The sequence below is a fragment of the Poecilia mexicana genome, unplaced genomic scaffold, assembly GCF_051168715.1.
Source record: "Poecilia mexicana isolate PSO_F unplaced genomic scaffold, ASM5116871v1 scaffold_23, whole genome shotgun sequence".
In the NCBI taxonomy this organism is placed as follows: domain Eukaryota; kingdom Metazoa; phylum Chordata; class Actinopteri; order Cyprinodontiformes; family Poeciliidae; genus Poecilia; species Poecilia mexicana.
This window is the reverse complement of record NW_028263392.1, coordinates 2453741-2476930: the sequence shown is the minus strand read 5'-3', so window position 1 is coordinate 2476930 and position 23190 is coordinate 2453741. Positions and strand designations below refer to the sequence as shown.

The following is a 23190-nucleotide window of genomic DNA, read 5'->3' as shown; positions in this document are numbered from 1 at the left end:
CATTGTGAGGCACAGCGCACCGCGTTTTTAGTTAGGTCAGAAGTAAAGGGGGGACTGGGGGGAAACGAATGAAAGGGAGACAGCCAGGGGAACGAGAGAGAGTGAGAGTCGGAGAACTTTCAAGACAAGATACATCCAAATCCCTATAGGCCTTTACAATGAACTCGCCTCCAACAAACCATGGCTGTTCACTTAGATTTACTGCAGCAGGTTTAAATGACTACATGCCTCTCATTAATTGTGCTTATACAGCTACTTACCAACCTGCCATGTAAGAAAGACAGATTTGTTTTGTCTGACATTGAGAATTTCTCACAGAAGTTTTTACCTTTAAATTTAGAAGCTTATCACACTAGACAAACAAACTGGAGTTTGATTAAAGCATACTAAACAGGGCTGGTGTGGTCTGAGATTAAGATTAAGCTAAAAAAGTGTGTGTGCTTGAGCAAGGCAGTCTAAAAACCCAATCCCCAAATTCAGTTCTGTCAAAACAAATGGGCCAAAGTCCCAGCAAACTGTTGGGAGAAGATTGTAGAAGGAAACTCGACATATTTGATACAAAATGTGTTTAAAAGGCAATTTTAATGATCAAATATTAATGAAATGCATGTGAAATTTGTAATTTGAAAATATTTGAACAAAGAAACACAAACAAAAGATGTTTTACCTGATTGTTTTGGCATGTTTCAAATAGAAATCCTTTTGTTGATTACAATTGACTTAAAACAGAAAAGGTTTAGCTTTAATGTTGGACAGAAACTAAATTGCATTTGTACCATATTGAGTGGAAAAAAATGCAACAGTTATTTAAGTAAAAAATAATTGTTGCAGATTCATTTAACAAAACAAATTCTAAATTTAAATGCAGTATTATCAACATAAATCCAACCTAAAACCTAAACAATGGCCTGAAAGTCTGTAAGAACCTCAAAATATCATTAAGATTTATTCATGCTTTAAGCCTCAGAAAAGAAAAGAAACCCAAACATACCTTTTTTTGTGCATACCACCTCTTCTGGGACATCTCTCACTCTTGAGATTAAAAAAAATTCTACTTCTATGTTTCCCCAAGTGGATTCATTGTAAATTATTAATGCTTTTATGTTTTTATTTGGTTCAACATGAAATAATAATCTTCTGGTAATCCAGATGAAGCTTGTTAGGGTGGAAAAAAAGTAAAGTTTTTTTTTTATAAACTTGATTCGCAGGATATTCAAAACGTCTTTTAAAGAGCTACACTCCCATTTGATTTTTCTTTTTTTATCATTGCTATTTTTGTATATTTTTATGAAAAACAGGATTTTTTTAATGTTCAGTGTTTCCATCATTATTACTCTGTGCCTTGTCTCCAGGGGGTCCCTGGGATCCTTGTGCCTGGAAGACACCCCTTAGGGTCCCATCTGCCATGCGTGTTTTTGTGCATGTCGTTGTGTATCCCGTTAACCCAGAATTTCCCCTGCCTGGCAAATTTACTAGGAAGTTCCCAAAGGAATATTCCAGAGTTCACACTGTAACTAATCAAAAGAATTTGCATGCATGTTGTTTTTTTTTTTATTTCTGATAAATTGTTGGTTTTTCATTATTAAACATTTTTTCCCCACTACAGTTTTCATAAATGTGTCATGAACCAAAGGAAGATTATGCAACGTAACAGATTATGCCATTTCAGAACATTATGAGCATTCTGAATCCAAATGTTGAATTTATTACTAGATAACTGCAGCATGTTTTGTCATCCGTCTACTTGTTTTTGTTTCTTTGGCCTCCTGTCGCCTGTTTCTCCTCTTCTACTCACCGAACCATAGCCGGGGGACACGCAGGCTTCAGTTGTGCTTTGTCTATGGAACACACACCCACCCACACACCTTCAGGTTTTAATTATGCATAACTCCCACCCCCGTGTGCTATGCTTGTGCTACGTATTCCTTCACATCTGAAGCGATGTGATTGGAAAGAGGTGGGCTCTGGCAGACGTGGAAGTGATTCATGCGAGTGCGTTTTTTTTCCTCTTTTTTCTTTTTAATTCGACCATCTTCAAAGCAGGAAATACATTGGCTCTGGTAAGGTGACCTGACATAGATCCAAAACCCACTTGGAAACATTTTGTACAAGATAAGACTAGAGAGTTACACACCTGGGAGTTAGTTTGAAACCAGTAGCTTGAAGATGATTTTACACAAAATCCTCATTGTTCTCAACAGGTCATCTAGCCAGAACTCTGTTTTGGTCTGTCTGAACTTTATAAATGTCGTGGTTGAAGATGGAAGTGCATTTCATCAACATTTCTTCTGCCACTTTGTACAAGGAGTTTTGTACTTGAACTTCTCCCAAAGGATGAAATGTTACGGCCAAAGCGAACAGCTTTCTTGTTGTGGCCAAATTTCTCAGTTCTTATGGAACATCTTCAGGCCTTATCATTCAGCTGGCTGATGAAAGAGTAGACTTTCCCTTCACATTTAGGAATTACATAATTTGGCATTTCACAAAAACACCTCTTGTGTTTGACTCTTCACACTCTAATCTGATTTTACTTGACATACAGGCCATGACTTTATGGTCCGTCTTCGGACCGCTGGCCTCATGAACAAGCATCAACTGCACGAACAAAACACTTACCGTTTCCTCGTCAAAAAGGCAGCCGGTCACTTTAATTTACAATGGTTCTCTTCCATTCCTCTCTAGAATATTTTTTCTCTCTTCTCAAGAAAGTTTGAGTTGTTTTGCTAACTGCTTTACACCAGGACTATACCACCACATTACTCTTCAGAACCCAACTGATCAGGTATCGAATTGAAATCTGTTTTCCAATGCAATCACAACCATCATCATTTCATGGCTTTACCTGCATTTGGCCAGAAGCATTCATCACCAACCTTTTTGTTCTCTTTCAGTTTTATTTTAAAATGTGAGAACTAGAAATCTCTTGCTGTGGTGTTTCTACAACAAGATGAGGAGAAGGAGTCGCTTGCTCTATATATTTAGGCTCCTCTCATCCAGCCTCCTGTGCATTTCATCTCTTTATCCTTCAGTACACCACCCACAATGTTCTCAACTGCCATCTTAGTCACTAAATACTCCATTCTGGCTGCTCTTCTGCTCCAGTTGCTGCTCAGTCTGTGCGGCTGCCTCTGGAAGCCTTCGGGGAGTCGGGAGGTAATCATGCAGAGGTGTCTTTCTTCATCCACAAATAGAGGCTCTGTGCTCCCTGCTTCTTGTCCAGTCTTCATCAGCGTGTTGCAGCGCTAATGACAATGGCCGCCACATGAGATGGTTTGAACTGTGAGGACATTAGTGGCTAAACGCTTCAGGAGAGCTCATTTTTACACATCTCAAGTGCCTAGCAGAAAGGTTTGCAGTGCACACTGACTGCCTTAGACTTTAAAGATGTGGTAACTTTGAACAAAAACACAATGTTTTCACACTACTGGAGGATAAACATTTAATAGAAATCAACTGTGCTCTGTTTTGGGGCGTGATTGAAAGGTTTACGCTGTATTTTTCAGGAGCAAATATTGGATATTTAACGGTGAAAGAGTTGCAGCATTTCCCCCAAAGGTGAGCGCTTAGTGACTGCTGTGTGCTGGTGTGTGTACGCACAATTCACCTTTGTAAGGACTTCTTTTGGTAACTAGACTTATTTATTTCCCCTCACTGTAAACTTGGCTAATATACTTGAAGAGAATTGAGCTTTGGTTGTGGGTTGACTCCCTTATGACAACTGATACATAAATTACATTTATTTATTTATAATTATAGTGGGGGTGGGCATTTAGTGTATCTATCATTTTTTATGAAAAATGTCTTGTGATAATCATTTTTGATTCATTAACATAATAAATTTCAGGAAATATTAAAAAAAATTGACTAAAATATTATTTTTACTATTTTCTCCCATTTTTTCCACAAGAGCACTAAAAATATCAATAAATTTGACCGTATGATTAAATGAAGTCTCTTTTTGCATCTTAGTGAATTAAATCACACTTCTTCATGTATGTGGTGCTCTAAAGAAGCTTATTTTAAATCTGTATGTTTTTCAAGAGCAGTATTTATGTTTCTTGCAGTATGAATGCTATGTATGTCCACCAAGGCCACAACATATTTGAGGACACGAGGCAAGAATGAGGGTTCAAAAATAATTATTTTATTCTTAAACTCTCTTGAACTTTTCTTTTGGTTCAGCTGCTTTGATTTTCTGTGAAGAAAGACCCTATACAGGGCCGTCGAAGCCCCTACTAGTACCAGACTAAAGTAAAAAAAGAGCCTATGCAAATAAAGAGCCCTACTTTTTAAAAATAGAATGATCAAATAAAATGTGCAACTAGTGACTGTTTTTGTTTCAAACAACTTTGACTTTCTGTGTTTTTGCTATTTTTCACCACTGCTGTGCTTCTAGGCTTCTATTTAAGCAACGGTTCCAGTTACTTTTTTGCTATTTAAACAACAGCTTAAAGAGCAAAAAATAACGAGCCTTAAAAATCCAAATATAGTCTTCCATCATGTGAAATTCAGACATATAATACAGGCAGACTCCACACATCCTGGACATAAGCTATTTCGACTTTAGCGTGTGTGCACTAACTCAATTTTCTCTTCTTATGTCTATTTGTATTCACTAAAAAACTGCACAAACTTAGCAAATACAGCTGACTGACTGATCTTAGTTCTGATTAGATATCTCAGGGCCCCTAAGATCTCCTGACAAACACACGAGGCCTCTTTTTCCCTCTAAAAATCAGAACGGTTTGATTGATAGACGAGGTGACTGCTGTTGTGTGCGACAGCTCGTCTCTGTATTAGATCTTCTGAATGAATCATGTGCCCGTTTCTCTGCGTGTGAAGCCTCTCTATTATCCATAATAGATTTATTTCTTATCTTGGATTCTCTCTAAATCTCTTGTCACTGTGTCACACTGTAGCAGTCGAGTGTGTATGTGTGGGGGTGTGTGTGAAGGAAAACCTAAATGATATGGGTCAATATCTTCATGGGAAATGTAGTTCTATCTCGGGGAACTGCAAGTCACAAAGTAAAAAATAAATAATAATGTAAATGATTTTCCATCTTGCTTCCAGCTCATGTTTTAAAATTATTTTTGTTAGATTTTCTTTCTTTCTTTTTTTTCACCGTGAAAAGACGCCACGAGTTAATTTAAAAATAACGCTGAATGGAATATGAAAAATAATGGTCTCCTGCGAATGCAGCGGCAATATTGCAGATTCAGAAAGCGCCATTAAGACAACACCAGCAGCCTCTCATTTGAATATTTAATACATATTCAGCTATTTTTTTGCCAACTGCGAAGCAAACAGGAGCCGACAGTCCCCAAAAAACCTCCAAGCCCTGCATTATTCAATCCAACAATCTACCCTGTTTTCTGAACAGTTAGCTCACTCGGCAGAGCGGAGACGCAGAGGTTGACGTCAGCTCTAAGTGGTAGAAAACACACATTACACACATGGATTGTGTGTGTGTGTGTGCGTGTGTGTGTGTGTGTGTGTATTTGCATTGCTTGCAGCTCTGGAGCAAATGTGACATTTCCTACACTACCTTCCTTCCTCTGGAGCTTCTTTTCTAATATTTTTCTTCATCACCTCGTCTCACCCTCTTTGTCCTCTTCACTCTCCTCATTTTCTTTTGTTGCCTCTGACCCCCCTCCACCCTGATACCCCCAAGTGAAAGAACTGGCCTGAAAGGATAAGAATGTCGAGAATAAAAAGAGCAACCGCTGTCGCATCAGAAGAAAAGTATTTTCTTCACATTAATGTTTAAAGAAAGAAGAATTCATTTTCTTTTTGATCTTTACAAAATTTCACCATTCTGATTGTGAAACACGGTAACGGCTTTGGGTGCACTGACTGTAGTTTTCTGGCTGATCACTGATTTTTAAAAAGCCTGAGCTGATCCCAGTTTCAAAATGAAGGAAATTGGTTTTGATTTATTGGAGCACCCCTAATAGAGGTAGGATCAGGGAGGAGAGAGGAGTTCTTTTTTTAAACAGGAACAAAAAATTGGGAGATTTTATATGTTTTTTGATGAGAAGATAATTGAAGAAAACTTGAGGTTTGTTCACTATCCAGCTTGACAATAATCCTAAAAATAAAATTCACCCATAGAGCCACAACAAAAAAAATTCTTAATATGTACATAAAACGTTATTCTATCAAAACTAAACAAGAACTTCTTTCTACTCTCTTTAGGAACCTTTAGGATTTCAGGTAATCCCTGAGGATATTTACATTAACCAGTTACATTAATCAATTACTAACTTTGGAGATCTTCTAAATTAAATCCAACAATAATAATACCAAAGATGGTAGTAAATTACGGATTATTGTGGTTTAAAATTAGATAATTTGTTACGATATCTGAAGTGCTTTTAACGTTCATATGGACTGAAGAATAAAAAGGAGGGTTCCTAATATTCAAATTTTCTGAATCTAAGATAAAAAAAAAAAGGACTGGTGACGCTGGTGACACATCTACATACTTCTTTGTCTGACCGCGCTTGAATATCACACGGAACTTAAGAGACCTGAAAAGTAATTTCCTCTCTGAATCATCCCCATTTTTCTCCCAGCGCGAGCTCGAGCGCGCGCGAGGCGAGGCGGTGCGGCTTTTAAACGAGCACAGCAGTCTTCAGTGACATCCAAGTCGGGCTTTAGGGTTTTTTCTTTTCCTTTTATTCCTGTCTTCAAACTGTCAGCTACTTGTTGCCATGGCAGCGTTATGTCAGCGGAGTCGCTCGGTGTGTGCAGATGTTTCGGCGCGCGCGCGTGTATGTGTGTGTGAGAGGTGATGCTAACAGATAAAGCTGTAGGGGTGAGATGTGGCTATTGACCGCTGACACCCTCCTGACATTTCCCCCCCTCACGCGCCGCAGCACGTGCGCGCGGTTCGCGTGTTTATTTTACCCTGAGCACAAGTGGAGACGGACACGTGGAAGTCTTTTATTGCAGCTGGAATTCTGGACGGCTTTGTTCCCTAACAGAAAACCTGAATAAATATTGCGAGAAATGCGAGTTTAGGCACAGAAAAGGTTGAGGTTGTTGCTTTTATTGTAAGCGGTGCTTAATTTGAGCCTGTCCAGTAAAAGAGGAGGGTGACAGAGATGTTAGCTCAGCTGCTTTACAGGCTGATGTTGTTCCCACTCTACATTTGTGCTCTTTCTCTTTATTTTCAACATACTGACAGCTATTAGGAGCCGGAGGAGCCAGCGTTCTGCAGCTGGAGCTGAAGTAGACTGAAGGATTGCATCAAGTCTGCTTTATCTGTCAAACTGTTGTAATTGGACATTTCTGAGCCGCTTCTGATTTAGTTTGGATTTTTGTTCCTAAAATATATTTTCATAAGGACCTAATAGGGTTGCACGTGCTGATGCTTTCATGTGAAGACAATATTGTCTGGTGATCTTATGCAAAAGGTTTAATAATAAACCACTGTCCTCTTTTGCTCTGCTGTGAGAGAGGTTTGACTGACATGTCTACACATTCACAGTTAACAATAGTTACCAAACTGTTGTCAACTCAAAGATTTTCTTTCTACATTTAGCAACATTACAGACAAAAAAAACTTGGTATCGGCCAAAATCAGAACCAGCAAGTCTGGCTTTTTAAGGACCGGCAATTATCCAGAGAACTGCAGTCGTTGCACCTGTAGAACCTAAATTTGAATGATTTCCGCCTCATGATGCAACAAAAACAACTTAGTTACATGGGCATCATTCTGAAATCCAGTTACATATGTAAAATGCTTTTGGCTATGTGATTTCTAGATCTACATCAAATACAACTACCTAGAAAAGCTGCAGTGCAGCCAAGATGAAGCTTGTTTTGCCCATGTCTCTACCGTCCACACAAACGTCCACGTCCAGGAATGTAAAGCCTGCTCTGCTCTGAATGTGAACCATCTGCTCTGACCTCATTATGCCCATTGTCTTTACTGTACACTGTAGCACAGTACACAACACAAACATAGGCTTCATGAATTACAGGGATTTAGCTGTGTAATTGTATAATTCTGCCATGTCAGTTCTTACAATAGGTTTGTGATCAGGATGCTTTCTGGTGATGAGGAAGAGAGGAGGAGTCTTCCCATTAAACACACATCTTCATCATCAGTCATTTGAAAAAAATACATATGACCTCACCTATAATTTAGTATTTTTGACATATTTGGACATAAGGATATAAGTTTTGCCAATACTGACTAAGTCATCAGGCGCACATGCCTGTTTCATCTTTGCTCATCATTCCATCGTTTAGAGCTTTGACGTTTAATTTGTTGCTCTTAACTGTTGAAGTGAATGTGAACATCATGGTGAGATCTGCCTGTTGCCTTCAGAGAGAAGATTGTAGGAGGTTAGGATTCTGTTACATTCAGGAGAATGTTTCCACCACCAGTTGGGGTTAAACCCACACATCTAACACCGCATCATACTAGAGTGACGACAAATGTGATGCGCTAGTACGTCTTGTGAGTCAAGCAATGATGTTATTCTGTCCCCAAATCAATGGACTGTGTTGTGTAGCAGTAGCTCCACCCTAACCGTACCGTACCATTGTCCTATAGACCTACAATTGAAGGGGGACCAGGAATGGTGTCATACAAGCTGGTTGTATTGGTCGCTTGTACAATGGACCAGACTGAACCTTTAGTAGAACTGGATCTGAAGACAAATACCCAAAACGTACCAGTAAATTCAACAAAGGACTGTCTGAGAGTCGATACACGGTAAAGGCCTATAGTCAATGCCCATATCCTGATCTCACTGAGGTGCTGTGAGGTGAACTGAAACATGCCTTAACGTATATACCTCAAACATCTCAAAGAAGTGTCAATCCTACAAACACGAATGTGTAGACATAATAAACGAAACCATACGCATCCAGGAGACAGCTGTAATCATGCGACTGAATGCAGGTGCAGATCAGGCGCGCTATCATGAATAAATTCACACAAACACACACAATTGCTGTCTGGAATTTCAGCCAAGAGCCTACAATATTGACATGTGCTCATATTTTATTTACAAGTTGCTGTTTTTCTTTGTTGCATTTCACATAAGGTTCATTTTTAATGAAGCTTTAACATATGAAGAAGCACACTGGCTTTGTCTTTCATGTTACGGCCCTCTGACTGAATGTTGTGCTGCTGCTGGTTTGGCTTTGAGTTTTGTTTGTCTCCGTGTTTTCGTGTGTTCATCCTCTCTTACATAATTCATGTGAAAAGCATCCTTATAAAACAAAACACACACACACACACACACACGCACACACACACACACACACACACGCACACACACCCTGACACCGCATCAGTGACTTCCAGCACAATCCATGCTGCACCGTCTTGAAAAAATAAAAAATAAAACGAAGACAAACATGAGAAGATTATTCAGCCAAAAGCTCATTTAGTCATAAACAAAAAAAAAAAATGTTCAGAGAATATCCCCCCTACCACTTCACTGAGCGGCTCATCGGCCTTGGATTCTTTTCTCTACAACTTTGCTGTGAGCATAGCTGGTGCATGTGAGTGGGCACATACTCATACTATTGATAAAAGACATTCTTTTCTAATTCAAGCAATGTAAAGCATTAGGCGTGTTTACTACAGCTTTTTACTTTTTAGTGTTATACATGATCATATAATCACAATGAAAACTCTTAGAACAGATCCTTGTGTTATTTTTGGTTAGCCATGTTTTTCACCCTGGATGCCGTTTTTGCCCAGTATCTTTCCATGTTGAGTTTTTTTTTTTTGTCATCTAATGGGTGAAAAATCAGTGCTTTCTTGGAGTAATTTTAGGGTGGACACTAAAAAATTCCCCACTTTTCCATGTCTTCATCTGTGGATAATGCCTCCCACTGTGATTCTCTGGAATCCCAAAGTCTCTGTTCCTAAATGGTTTTGTAGTCACTCCGTATTGAGCTGTGGCTGCCACTAAATATATCTTAAATGGACTAGTGTTGGGTACTTTTCAGTGATGTTGTAGTTGTTATGTTGTTAGTCGGGTTTCTTTCTCTCAGACTTTTAGGATATTAACTTGTATTATCTCTGTGTTTCTTTCTCTCCTCTTTTCTCCTTTCTCTATTAAATCTTTTCCGCAGCTTTCTATCTTTCTTTTCCGTATCTGTGTCCATTATATTTGAAATACACAAAAAGAAATTCAGAATATATTTTTTATATGTATACAAGCCTTAATGCTTCACTTGTGAAAGTAAATCTCAGGAATTGTTGGCACTCAGACAACAATTCTGACCACCACACTGCCAGATAAACAAAACAAATGTAAACATAAAAAAATCAATTACACAGCAAAAAGAAATGGCTTTGTAACCCTTTTCAGACTGATTGATATTATTAATTTTCCTTAGATCAGGTCATGATGTGTTATTAGACTACTTGAGGCTTAAGGATGCCATCACCTTCATCTTTTGCTCAGATTCTGGCAGGGACACTCCAGTATCATAATACAATTTCTTGTCAAAGAAAGCATGTTGATAAAATGAAAAAGATTACTTTAAACCTAAAATATACCGGAGGTATGAATAATTTTGAACTCAACTGTGAGTGGACTTCCACTACTTTTTTTTAGCAGTACTTACTAAGCTGGTTTTCATACTTACAGGTAGCCTGAACCAGCAGAACTGGGGGAAGAGTTACCCGTCCTGTAATGGCGCCCGGCAGTCTCCTGTGGACATCGATGAGATGTTTACCCAGGTCCGGATGCAGTTCCAGAACCTGCAGCTAGAGGGCTGGCAAATTCCCACATCAGAGTCCACCACCATCCAAAACAATGGGAAGACTGGTATGTTTAAAAGCGCCTTCTTTCATAAGTATAAAACCCCAAAAAGAAAGATTTTTTTTTAAGCAAATCCTAAAATTTGAGTATCCTAGTAAAGCCAGTGTCTCTACAACTTCATTTTTCTCCTGTATAAGCATCGTACTTAAAGCTGCAGTGTGTAACTTTAATAAAAAATAGTTTTTTCAAAATTTCTTGAAATTATTTCTATGTCGTGGTGGTATGATATGAGACATAATCTGTGAACTAACTACAAATAAACCAATCAGAGCTAGAAGGAGGGTCTTAGTGCTGGCAATCACCTCCTCTCCACGCTGCAGCTAGGAGATCCTGTTATGAATGCTAAGGCTAGTTATCATAGCCACCAATTATGTAGAATTAATAGTTTTCCTGTAGATTTAAATTGTCACGAAAGGGCAGGGCCTCCCATGGCTGCAGCCTCAGGCACCTATCTACCCATGTCTTATGTTTTAAGTTCTTTTGGACTTGCTGTACTGAAATGACAATTTCCCTCCTGGGGGGACTGATGAAGGTATTCTATTCTATTCTATTCTGCTCTCTGCCTTTATCACATTTAGTAGTGAATACATGAGTTGATTGACAGCGCTAAGCCCCTCCTCCTGGCTGTGATTGGTTGTTTTTGGTTGGGAGCGGTGCATTTCTTCAGATGGCAATATTAGCTCTGCAAGAAGGAGGTCAATCTTTTCACAGATTATCTGTCTTATACTGTCACAACATAGTGACAGTTTTAACAAATATGTCAAAAACAAATTTTTTAATAAAAATTACATACTGCAGCTTTAACACCGTGGAAACATGTGGGAATATTTTTGATATAATGATTGCATAAAGCGAGACTTGGTAATCCTGAGCTGTGGAAGGATTAAGTTTTTATATGCCCCCTCAAAAAAAAAAAAAACGATCCACAGCTCCAAGATTAATGACACAGTGAGCTGTTGGGAAAGAAACAAGAAGCGAAAGAGACTATGTAATTGCAAGAAGAGCAATGAGAGAGACGGCACCGACTGAGGGATCATGTAATGAAAAGAGAAAAGATCAGTGCTGAGAGGCAGCGATGAACAGAGGAGTCGCTAGAAAAGAGCAGGAGGGAGGAAAGCGAGTGGGGGAGCATGGACGATGTGAAGAGACGTGAAGTGATGTCTGAAGTGATAAACAGATGAAAGCTGTCTGAGCTACTCTATCCTCTCCATCTGTACAATACTGCCTGAGCTGCAAGCCGTGTTGTGCCTCTGTGTGTCCATTGAATGTTAGTGGTATGAAAGTGAAAATGGCAGAAATCTCACACAGCTTGTATGATAAACTAGTCATAATTCTATACCCATATAAATCAAAGTGTTTATAAAACTTTAGGATAGCCTTCATAAAAGCAAAGTAGGTTTTAGAATCTTAATATTTGACTTGAGGGAGCAGTTTTAGACTCAACTGGTGTGTAACTGTAAAAAGATTTGCTTTTGCAATACTGACTCAGCCTATAAACTGCTGTTACACTGCTTCATATCTTGGTATACATGCTGGTGTATTGAAAGGCAAGTTTTATGAAGGGGATTATGGTGAATGAGTCTTTTCATTTTGATGCTTCCTGAACAGTTCTCAACCAACTTATCTGGTAAAATAAACTGTGAAAAATATATAAAAATGTCCTTGCAGCTATTCTAATGTGTCCTTTGGGATCCCGGTTTGAATTTCAGTGTTGCATTCAGGAACGGCTATGTTACTTTTGCAATGCTGTCAAAGTCTCATCGTCTGAAAATGAAACTTTAAATTTAAAATAATTCAAATTAATCAGAAAGTACACACCTTCAGTTTCAAGCATTCTGCATACCGACATGAGTAAATCGTCATCAGTCAAAACAACATGACATTAAGTACTGTTATCAAATGGCTGTTGCTTAAATATCTGAGAGGTTGTGTAGAAGTGGCGCATGTGTTGCATGAATGGCATATGTAAAATTAGGAGCTCATGCAACATATTTTTTTGCGTGTGTCAATTAGTTTCATAAGGATTTCTTAACATCTGAGAGCTTTTAATGAGAGAAGCTTGTGAGAACTACTTGCTATTAGCTTAGTTCATCGATTTATTCATATCGTCATGGGCATGCTAACCTATAACAATTGCTTTGGTGGGAAAATATGTTCTCCCAGCAAATAGTCCCAGAGTGGCATATTTAATGCTGCTTCAACACCATGAGTGCAGTCGGCTGCATGAACAATACATATAAAGGCAACTTCTCTCCGCTCTGACTCCCAGATATAGCTCCCAGAGCTAAATATCTCTCATGAGAGACACACAAAGACTACATTTTATATAACAGCTCTGTCGGGGTGTTGGTGGAATAAAAATCTGTCAGGATGCACGGCACGTTGGTTAAGCATCACTGAGCGTTTAAAAGTTTCAGCACAAGTGAACTTCTAGTGATGTGAAAAATCTACATACCAGCTCAACTGCTCACAGAGTTAAGGTCATTTCTGGTGCATTTCAGAATCTGCAGCGGTCTTTATTTATATTTCAGGGTGTACCTGTGTATGGGAAAGGTACTTTGGGAATCTCAGGGTGTTTTCACACTTGGTAATCCAGTAGACTCGGTTTTATTGGGGCTTTCTGGTTTGTTTCATGAACCAGTAAAGAGCCAAAGTAAATTTATTTTCATTAAGATGGAGTTTTGTTCTGCTTAAACATTTGTTTTTATGAACATTTTAGTGGTCATCAACCTGGAAGGGGACTTCTTTGTAAGTGGAGGAGGGCTGAGTTCCAGGTTTCGCGTATCCAGACTCAGCTTCCATTGGGGGCGCTGTAATACGACGTCAGATGGGTCTGAACACAGCCTGAACGGGATGAAATACCCTCTGGAGGTAAGTGTCAGCAGTACGCCACACGTTTTCTTCTCCAACTCAAACCCAAAGATAACGTTGACTCTGACTGTGTCACAGATGCAGATTTACTGTTACAATCCCAACGAATTTCAAAGTTTAGACGACGCGATGGAGAACGGAGGACGGGTGGCCGCCTTGGCTGTTCTCTTTGAGGTGAGGCGACCTCACTGTGGAACCACCCGTTTCTGTACCTACCCTCAAACAAAGCAACAATACAATCATTCTTTCATTTCCAGGTGAGCCTGGAGGACAATGGCAACTTCAGTCCTATAGTGGAAGCAGTCAGTGGTGTGAGCAGATATGGTAGGTCACTACATGAAAGTCTGAGCTTGTTACAAAAGATGAAGATGTCAAATATTTGACAATAAAACACATAAAGCTTACAGCTTTATCTTGGGTCTACTTCCTCTTAATCTTAATAATTGCAGCTTTAGAGCTCTGGATACCATCAGTTTTCTCCAGGTTTATTTGCCCTTTTACTCAAACAGTACAGAGTAACATAAGGCACTTTTTATGTGTAGATAATCCAAATGTATCGGGTTGTACTAGTGGTATTTGTTTTTTTTAATCTATTTTATTTGTCGACTGTCTTTTTTGTTCTATTGTTGATATCGTTTAACTGCATAGTCAGTTACAGTTGTAAATATATTTACATTAGCATGAACATTAATTTAAAAACAGTAATGGCTCTGCAAAGTAAAAGGACTTCCTGTTTGATTCATTCAGAAATTTGACATAAGCTAATGTTCACTTATTTCTACTACTTTTCTTGGAATAAAAATATATATTTATGTTTTTGTTGGGGTGTATTACACCTTATCAACATTTGAAATAATGAAAAGTGGTTATTATTAGTGAAACTTTGGCCAAATTGTAATTATCGGATCGATACTTTAAAAAAAAAAGACTAATTTCGGCTGTTATCAATGTTAGTGCTGACATATCATGCATCACTAGTTAATATTTTTTTAATGTAGCATTAGCTCTTCTGATAACGATAATGATTTGAATGAATAACCTACAGAAATTCTGTGTTATAAACAGACTAGACAGCAGAACAGTTAGACTTGAGGTCTGACTCCAGTGATTCATTTCCCCAGGTAAGAGAGGATCGGTGGACGCCTTCACCCTGAGCTCCCTCCTGCCCAACGTGACCAATAAGTACTACATCTACAACGGCTCGCTGACCACTCCTCCCTGCTCTGAATCTGTAGAATGGATCGTCTTTAAACACACGGCAGACATATCAGAAGCACAGGTCAGTCGCTCTCAAATGTGTTGCCTGTTTTTTGTAGTTTTAGGTAGGACAAACATAAAGAATGTACAAAATAACCAAATATCTGAAATTTTTATGAGTTGGGATGAGAAGTGCTTTCTTACACTTGTTGCATTCTTTTATTGTATAGTAAGCAGTGATGTAACAAGTTGACGCCTAGAGTTTGCTAACTTTAGTGTGACTTTGAGTCGTAGTGTGAAAGATTTTTTTCATAATCTGTAAACTGTAAAAACAAAGGAGTACAGTCAATAACGTAACATCAGGAGGTCACAGAGTTATTCTAACAGTCACCAGAACTAACAATACATGTAAATGGGGCATTTTTTAAAATACTATAGTGAAATTAAGTGGAATTTGAATATTTTTAAATATATCTTTTGTAATAATAAGTGACTTCAAAGTTACATAACATTGTTAAAAAGCCTGGTATTTAGTGAAAAGAAAAATAAACTTTGATAAATTACTGAAAAACCTTTGGTCATATTACACATAAGATATCCTGTACAATTCAAGTAAAAATCCAACTAAATAGGAAGGAAAAAAAATAATGTTTTGGGTGTTTTTAGTTGAAGTGTGCGGACACCAGGTTATTGAAAGGAACTTTATGATTCAGTTTTCATCTTCTTTTGACTTTACCGCCGCTATCAGTGATGGTGAATCTGATGGACTCAGATATCTTAGTAGGATTTTCCTGACATTTGCTTTTTTTATGCTTTAGCTAAAGCATAAAAAATAAATAATGCACCGATTTTATAAATAACAAAGAGCAGCTCGTTGTGTGTGTCAGTCAGTGACACTGTGAAGGTATTCACCAATCATTTGATCTGAACCAGCTGTGGTCGTCGAGTGGGATTTTTAGTCTGTTGCTGGTTAGCTGTCGCTAACATCAACAAAGACAACATGTTGCTCTAAAGCGATGTAAAGCGAAAGGTTCAGTCAAGATCTCCTCACAGACGGGCTGTTCCTGCTGCTCTTGCTTCTTTTTTTTTTAAACGTTCGGTCGGGTTTCACACTGAAGACGACTGAGCTCTCCCTTTGACGCTACGCAGCGTTACAATGAATAACGCTACCTAGCAGTTATTCATTGTTGCAAAATAATGGAGAGCAAACACTGGTTTGTTGTGTGGATTACGTGTGTGAATGTGCTCGTGATTGAAGCAGGGAGTGAAAATATGACACAGCCACAATCATGCAAACCAGAAATAGAGCAGCCTGGCAGCAATACGAGCCTCTTCAAGCATCAGTTCTTTGGGTTTATTTTGGCGGCAGCATAGAGAGCAGAAACATGTTTCCTCTCAGGCTGACCTTTCCTCCTGCCTGTGTTTCTGTCCCTCCCTCCACCGTCAGCTGGAGGTGTTTTGCGAGGTGATGACCATGGAGCAGGCCGGGTATGTGATGCTCACGGATTACCTGCAGAACAACTTCAGGGAGCAGCAGCAGCAGTTCATGGGCCAGGTGTTTGCCTCCTACACCGGCGTGGAAGACGTACCCACACCCAGTATGTCATCACCCGATTTCAACGTTTTCTAATTTGCCTCGCACAAACAGCACTAAATGAATATGTTTTTGTCACTTTATAATATTTCTACTTGCTTTATCCTAGATGAAAAAGGTCACAGCATAGCATAGCATGCTTTCCTGCTCAGTGATTGGTTGATTTTCAGATCTATAACAGTTCAGCATCAAAACTGGGAAACTTGCATCAACCGACAGCTCTTTGAACTCCCAGTAGAAGCAGCACATCATCATTTTGTAGCATAAAAATAAGTTGGAGCTTTTCACCGCTTTGAAATCTGAACATTTTTGGGAGAAATGTTCAGAATTCTCTGTGTCTAACTCTGTGTCCTTTAAGGTCAGCTGCTTTTTTGATCATAAAAAGTCCTCGACACTCTCCACCTTCATAAAGTCGACCCAGAAGCAAAGTCTGACACGTCAATGGATTTCCACTTTGTAGCACTTTGTGTCACTGCTCCGATCAGCGGATAGGCAATTTATTTTGCAGCTCTTTTAGAAATTGAAATAACATATTCAGATATTCATAAAAGGCTCTTTTTACTTGTAGCAAATTCATGAATGCATACAGGCACACACACACACACGCACACACACACACATGCACGCACACACACCTGCAGCACATACTCAATGTCACACTTACTCTGAAACTGGGCTTTTTAAAATGCAGTTCCGTATTTTTATTTTTTTATCAAGTCACTTAACCTCATAATACCTCTGAAAACTTCGCTGGTATGCGGATGTTTTACCAATGGTGGTGTCAGCTATTTATTTCCACATTTTGAAGATTCACACAATTATTCAAGGTTTTAAGAGAACATATTCATCTCTGCTGTTTCCAGCGTGCAGCTCGGAGCCACAAAACGTCCAGGCCGACGCTCAGAACGACACCACCATCGTGGTGACGTGGGAGCGCCCCCGCGCGGTGTTCGACACCACCATCGACTGGTACACCGTCACCTACCAGAGGCTTCAGGGCAGGGATCAGAACAAACGGGAGTATAGGACCGATGGAGACCAAGATGTGGTAGGAGGGATCTGTCTATGGTGGTGGGGACAAAAGAGTTAACAGTAGTAACTGTAATTACAGATGATGTTTTTGCTCCATTATCTGCCGACCTCACCCCTACATCTGACATGTCAACGGATAATTGATGAAAATAGCATCAGTGCCCTGTTACCTTTGCCTTATCAGTCATTTCCATGAAGTGTTTTGTGAAATGGGCTGATAACTCAAGTTAGGAATCATCATCTAAAAAGGACAGTGACAGGAGCTCTTCACAAGAACGAACTGCAAACCAGTTGAAACACAGACACCTGTATTTCAAAGAGACACCTGTAAAAACCCTGCAGAGTGGAAGCATGTCTTTTGTTCAGATGAGACGAAACTAGAGACATTTATGAGACATTGCTAATAATCCAAAGAACACGGCCTCCACTGGCCACCCGCAGCTGGGAAATCTTTTTAAGATGGAAGAAGTCGTGACCTAAACATATGGCTCTCCTGGTGAGGAACTACCTGCAGGAGAACACAGTGAACTTTATTGACTGACCTGCACAAAACACTAACTTGAACCCAAGTGGAAATGTGTGGCATGAATAAAGAAAAAGCTTGTTTTGTGTCTTGAAGAAGAGTTTTGACAATGATTCGTTTTGACCAAATTGTGTGATTTTCCTTTTTTCCAGGGTGCCATTATCTCCAGCCTGCTAGCTAATAGCAGCTATGTGGTTCAGGTGGTGGCTATTTGCACCAACGGGCTCAAAGGACGATGGAGTGATCAGATTATAGTCGACATGCCGTTAGAAGACCCCGGTACGAACCAACACAGGAGCTCTTTTTATCCGTCGCTCTGACTACGGTCAGGAGTGTTTATTCTATCCCTGTCCTTCCAGAAAGTGACTCCAGCCCCGACACGGTGACAAAGGAGGCTGACAGCCACAGGGAGGTAGGACAGTCTGTTAGCTTAGCTGCAACTGGGCTGAATTTTTGTATCTGCCTTGTTCACATCTGCAGTGTATTTAGTTACATCTGCAAATTGAGTGTCACTGATTTGGCAATAGCTTATAATTGAGCATCTGAAGTCCATCCTAAAGGATGTTGAAGCAAACAAAGTTTTGTCTCTGTAGGGATCAACTGTAGCTGGACCGAAGAGGCCAGACAACCAGAAACAGCTGGACGTGGCTTCAGAAGACCACAGTCCAGTGGAGGAAGTTCCAGCTGACCAGACAAGAGTCTACCAGAACCAACCTACACAACATCAGAAAAAGGCCGCAGATCAAACCCAAATAAACCAACACACTCCAGTCCAGACCGGCAGACAGTTAACGCCAAAGACGCCGTCTGAATCCGTCAACCTACAAGAAGCTCTACCGGACGAGAACATGAGGGAGAAAGCAAGCCCAAACAGGTTGACCCCTCATGGAAGCAACCAGAACTGGATAGAGGACGATCAGCTGATCCCAGCGAACTCACCGTTCACAAGTCCAAATTTTGACAGCACCAGTGCGATTTGGGTTAACCGGATAACCGAGGAGCCAGGCCTTCTGTTTCCAGTTGCTCGGACAACCGTGCCACCCGCAATTCGTCGGCAAATCACAGAAGAGGCGTCGTTGTCAGTCTTGTCACCTCAGGTCAGGATATACTTTACCAATCATCAAATGCTCCGTGTGCTAAAACAGATCTCAGATGATAATAGATTTGACAGTTTTGTCTCAATCTAAACATTTTCTCTAACTGTGGGTTTATGTCCATCATGTCTTCATTTTACAGCCATTAGATCCTGATCTACCAGAACAGGCTAGTGAAAACCCTCCCACTAAGTTTGAGCTGTTCACCCACCCAGTGGAGGACATCAAGGTCACGGACGTCTTCTATGAAGACACAGTCACCAGCTCTCCATTAGGGGTCATCACCTACCCTCCAACAGGTTCTCCTTCTGTGGTTCCAAGTGAGATTTAACTTTGGTTTACATCGTCGTGATCACTCAAAAGTGTGTTTTATACTTCGCTTAGGGTTAGAGGTAGACGCTGAACACTGAAAGTTAGGTATCGGACACTTAGGTGTAGACACTCGACACTTAAGGTCCCTTATTTGAGGTCACACGCTTTGGTTGGTGATTAAAAGAATGAAATTGTGGATACAAGCGGCCGAAATAAATTTCTTCCGCAGGGTGTCTGGGCTGTCCCTTAAAGACAGAGTGAGGAGTTTGTTCCTCCTGGAGGGATTCAGAATAAAGTGTAAGATTATGACTGTAAGGACGGACGGAGTGACTTCAGCGTGTTTCCAGTGTGAGTTTGACTCCATCAGAACCGCTGCTGCTCCTTGTCTCCAAATCTCTTTGTGGTGCTGATGAACAAAATCTCAGGGTGTATGTAATAACCAGGTCCTACAAGGATGGCTGGTATTCTTTGGGTTGCCCAGCTATTTTTATTTTCTAATGCCTTATTGGTGTCCCATCTTGTTCCATTGCATTACATCATTTTCATGCACTTTGTGTCCACAGGTAATGAAGTGCACAAAGACTCGACGATGAACCCCGAAGAGAGTGGAGCCGCTGTAAGCGAACCTCTGCAGACATCCTTTACCTCAGATTCAGCCAGCCCTACCTCAGAGTGGATAACAGAAAACACGGCAACAGGGGGCAACACTCTGTCCGACTCCCTCTATAAATCCTTCACCACCTCCTCTTTGCTCAGAGGGCTGATGCACACCACTCAGCCCCTGTTCAATGGTAAGACAACACTTTCTCTGGGAAAGTCACACATCCCATTAAGCTATTCTATTCCTTTTTTAAATGGCTATTAGTTTTCATTTTGAGGGATTTTACCCAACAGCAGGGTGCTGCAAATGTATCGATGGGCAAACAGCGGGATGAGATTGCAGTGGGTGCTTTTATTTCTGCCTTTAATGACCCACAACTGTGCATCTAATCAGTGCTGTGCCCTGTGATCAGAGGGACGTGATGGGGAGGATTCCAGTGGCGGCCGTGAGGAATAAGAAGATGCTGATTGTGATTGGGGTGATAATTAGGGGCTTCTCGCTTTCCTAAGTGGCTCAGAATGAAATCTGCTTGACTCTTTGATATATCGTACCGCACGTCCGAGTTTTCTGCCTCATAATAATCTACTTGAACTCACTCAAGCTTGGTGATTGGCATCTACTGCTGGGGTCTTGGTCTACATCTGTGTTCTTTTCTGTAGCTCAGCAGCACTCTCTAGTGGGGTTTTTTTGCTACCTTGCTTTGTCTCAACTCTTAAGGATTTCTGGCATTTCTTCACTTTCAAGCAGTAATTCCTTGGCTTGCCTAATGTGCCCTGGTAAAACCCATTCTTCAAATACATTTCTGATTTCAAAAAGGTAACATCTGAAAAAGGATTCCTCTGTTTTGGCTTTTCTTGCAGCAGATAGGCCAATATCCAGGACTGAGGATTCAACAGTTGACCAGTTTTCTGGCTTCGTAGACTCATCCAACTCCCTGATAGAGATGAACATAAACCCTACACCGTCTGTCTCTGATAGGGAACTCTCTACACCTTTACCTCTCAAACCTCTCACCAAATTCTCCAACAGTTCCCATCTCTCTCTTTCCCTCCTGGAATACTTGTTGAACTCTTCACAGCCAAATTTAGAACAGCTACCAATCTCTACTATTTTGAGTTCCCAAGATCTGGTAAATACCACTAACTCTCTCTTTTTGCTGTCTAATTATGGATCAGTCATCGCCCAGCTAGCAAAGACAACCCAACATGAAGAAATCAGTCAGAACAATTCTCTGACTGACGTAAGGAGTCAAGACATTGTTGAATTCTCAGAGCTGATTCACAACAATGAAGAGGGATTCAGTGCAGATACAAATGAGAATGAGCTTTATGCTAATTTAAGTATGTCTATACTTGATTCAACAGAAGAGAGTGGATCGGGCTCTGGTCATGACAGTAACATGTTCAGTGGAGAAATTGGTGAAGTTGCTGAAGCTCAACCTAAATTTTCAACATTCTCAAGTTCAGCTGTTAGCGTCAATGTGAATTATACTCCAGAAAACAGCTTAGTGCCTCAAAGTAAAATATTAGCAGCAAGAGTTAAAAGTGGGGTAAGTAGGAAACTGGGCAGTGAGAAGGAAAATGAGATGAGCGGAGAGGAAATTGAAGAGGAAAACAGTGGAAGTCATGAAGGCAAAGAGAACCCTGAACACAGAGGGTTGGTGTGTAGTGGGAGTGGCAGCGGGGCTGAGGATGGTAGTGGTTCTGGAGAACAAGCGACTGCCGATGATCATGTAAAGACAAAGCAAGACGATGGCGATCAGGAACGTTTAAAAGTGGCACGCAAAAACAGATTTGTGTCCAAGGGAAACGGAACACGCACCAGAAACAAAGTATTAGGATCTGAAAGAGCAGACAGTCATCACCTGACATCCAGGGAAGACGCATTGACACCAGACCAAGCATGGTCTGTGACCAATGACCAGAACCTTCATGTTGGGAATGACAAAGAGCATCAGAACACAACTCTGGAAAGCCCAGGTTTTGGACTGAGGTCTAGTGTTGATACAACAGAGGGATATACTGAAGAGGAAGAACCCGCAGAAGGAGCTGGTCATGGAAGTGCAGCTGAAGACTCTTTGGAGCGTTTCTCAAATGTGACTGGGTCATTTCAGACTGCAGGAGGTTCCATGTTGAAGGATCTTTTCCCTCTGCTCAGGTTCACTGACACTCAAGAAGGAAAACTGGAACAAAAGGGAGGTAACTGAGACACAATGTTTGAATTTGTCTCTTTAGAGAAGTGTAGTAGTTAATGCAAACTTTCCTACAAATCAGTTTAAGTTTAGCACGAGTCTACTTCACCCTTCAGACTTAATTAGGTCCGAAGGAGAAATGTAATTACTGTTACCATCTCGTCTTTTGCATTGGATTTCTTGACTTCAATGAGCAAATCAGAAATTCAGATTCCCCCTAGACGTCTGAGTTGGCGAGAAAGCCAGGATTTCAGCCTCAGAGGTCTTTCCAAGACTCTTTTGTAGACTTTAAACTCAGACTTCTGATTACAAACGGAGTGCACCATTAATCTGTGTCTGGTAAAAATCACTAATGTTTTTTTTTAACAAATTAATGAGCTTGATAACAGCTAAGAATAAAAAGACTTAAAACAGTAAAAACATATATATTCAGTTGAAATATTTATTCACTTAGAGTGAGGCAGAAGAAAGGCAAAATGCTAGTGCTGTGTAGTCTGAAATAAAAAGGAAGAAGCTGCAATGCCTCCTAGTTTAATATTTTTTAAGAAAAGAAACCACATATATTCATAGATTAACTCACATTTCTCTGTGCTTCATATTCAAAGTAACTGCGATTCACACTAAAACACAGATTGGACCTTAGTGTCACCATGGTCAGATTTTTGTTGCAGCACCATTTTCTTTTTCTAAATCCTCACAAAATTCTTCCTACATCCTTTAGTAAGATTTATGACCTTTACATAGAAGTTCAAGGTCTAAAGTAATAAAATATGACACCGTTTTGTGTTTTGGGTTATTTGATTTGACCCATTTTGGACATGTGTTCCTTCTGCTCTTTAACTTGTTTCTGTTTGGTGCTTTGTCGCCCCCTTTGGGTTGAAGGCTGATTGTATCTATGAGGTTTCACATTTAAAAGAAATGTAGCTTTAAAATTAAAGCTAGAGTGTTTGCTTCTTTAAGAAGCTAACATGAG

General features: G+C 40.1%; 2 protein-coding genes across 2 annotated transcripts in view; both read left to right on the top strand.

Annotated features, from left to right (window-relative positions):
- Nucleotides 1–23190, top strand: part of ptprz1b (protein tyrosine phosphatase receptor type Z1b) — a 60544-nt gene that overhangs the window by 25931 nt on the left and 11423 nt on the right. Inside the window, exons 3-14 of the mRNA XM_088003076.1 lie at nucleotides 10629–10808; nucleotides 13522–13673; nucleotides 13752–13847; nucleotides 13931–13997; nucleotides 14795–14952; nucleotides 16318–16468; nucleotides 17328–17512; nucleotides 18172–18298; nucleotides 18379–18431; nucleotides 18613–19116; nucleotides 19256–19433; nucleotides 19989–20216. Of these exons, the coding sequence (XP_087859202.1) occupies nucleotides 10629–10808; nucleotides 13522–13673; nucleotides 13752–13847; nucleotides 13931–13997; nucleotides 14795–14952; nucleotides 16318–16468; nucleotides 17328–17512; nucleotides 18172–18298; nucleotides 18379–18431; nucleotides 18613–19116; nucleotides 19256–19433; nucleotides 19989–20216 (2079 nt within the window). The remainder of the gene's footprint in view (nucleotides 1–10628; nucleotides 10809–13521; nucleotides 13674–13751; nucleotides 13848–13930; nucleotides 13998–14794; nucleotides 14953–16317; nucleotides 16469–17327; nucleotides 17513–18171; nucleotides 18299–18378; nucleotides 18432–18612; nucleotides 19117–19255; nucleotides 19434–19988; nucleotides 20217–23190) is intronic.
- LOC148152464 (uncharacterized) lies at nucleotides 20478–22352 on the top strand. The gene has a single exon (XM_088003077.1). The coding sequence runs from the start codon at nucleotides 20970–20972 to the stop codon at nucleotides 22230–22232; it is 1263 nt and encodes a 420-aa protein (XP_087859203.1). The 5' UTR covers nucleotides 20478–20969; the 3' UTR covers nucleotides 22233–22352.

Excerpts from the sequence above, each read along its gene's own strand:
- LOC148152464 (XM_088003077.1), top strand. The coding sequence starts at position 20,970 with ATGAACATAAACCCTACACCGTCTGTCTCTGATAGGGAACTCTCTACA.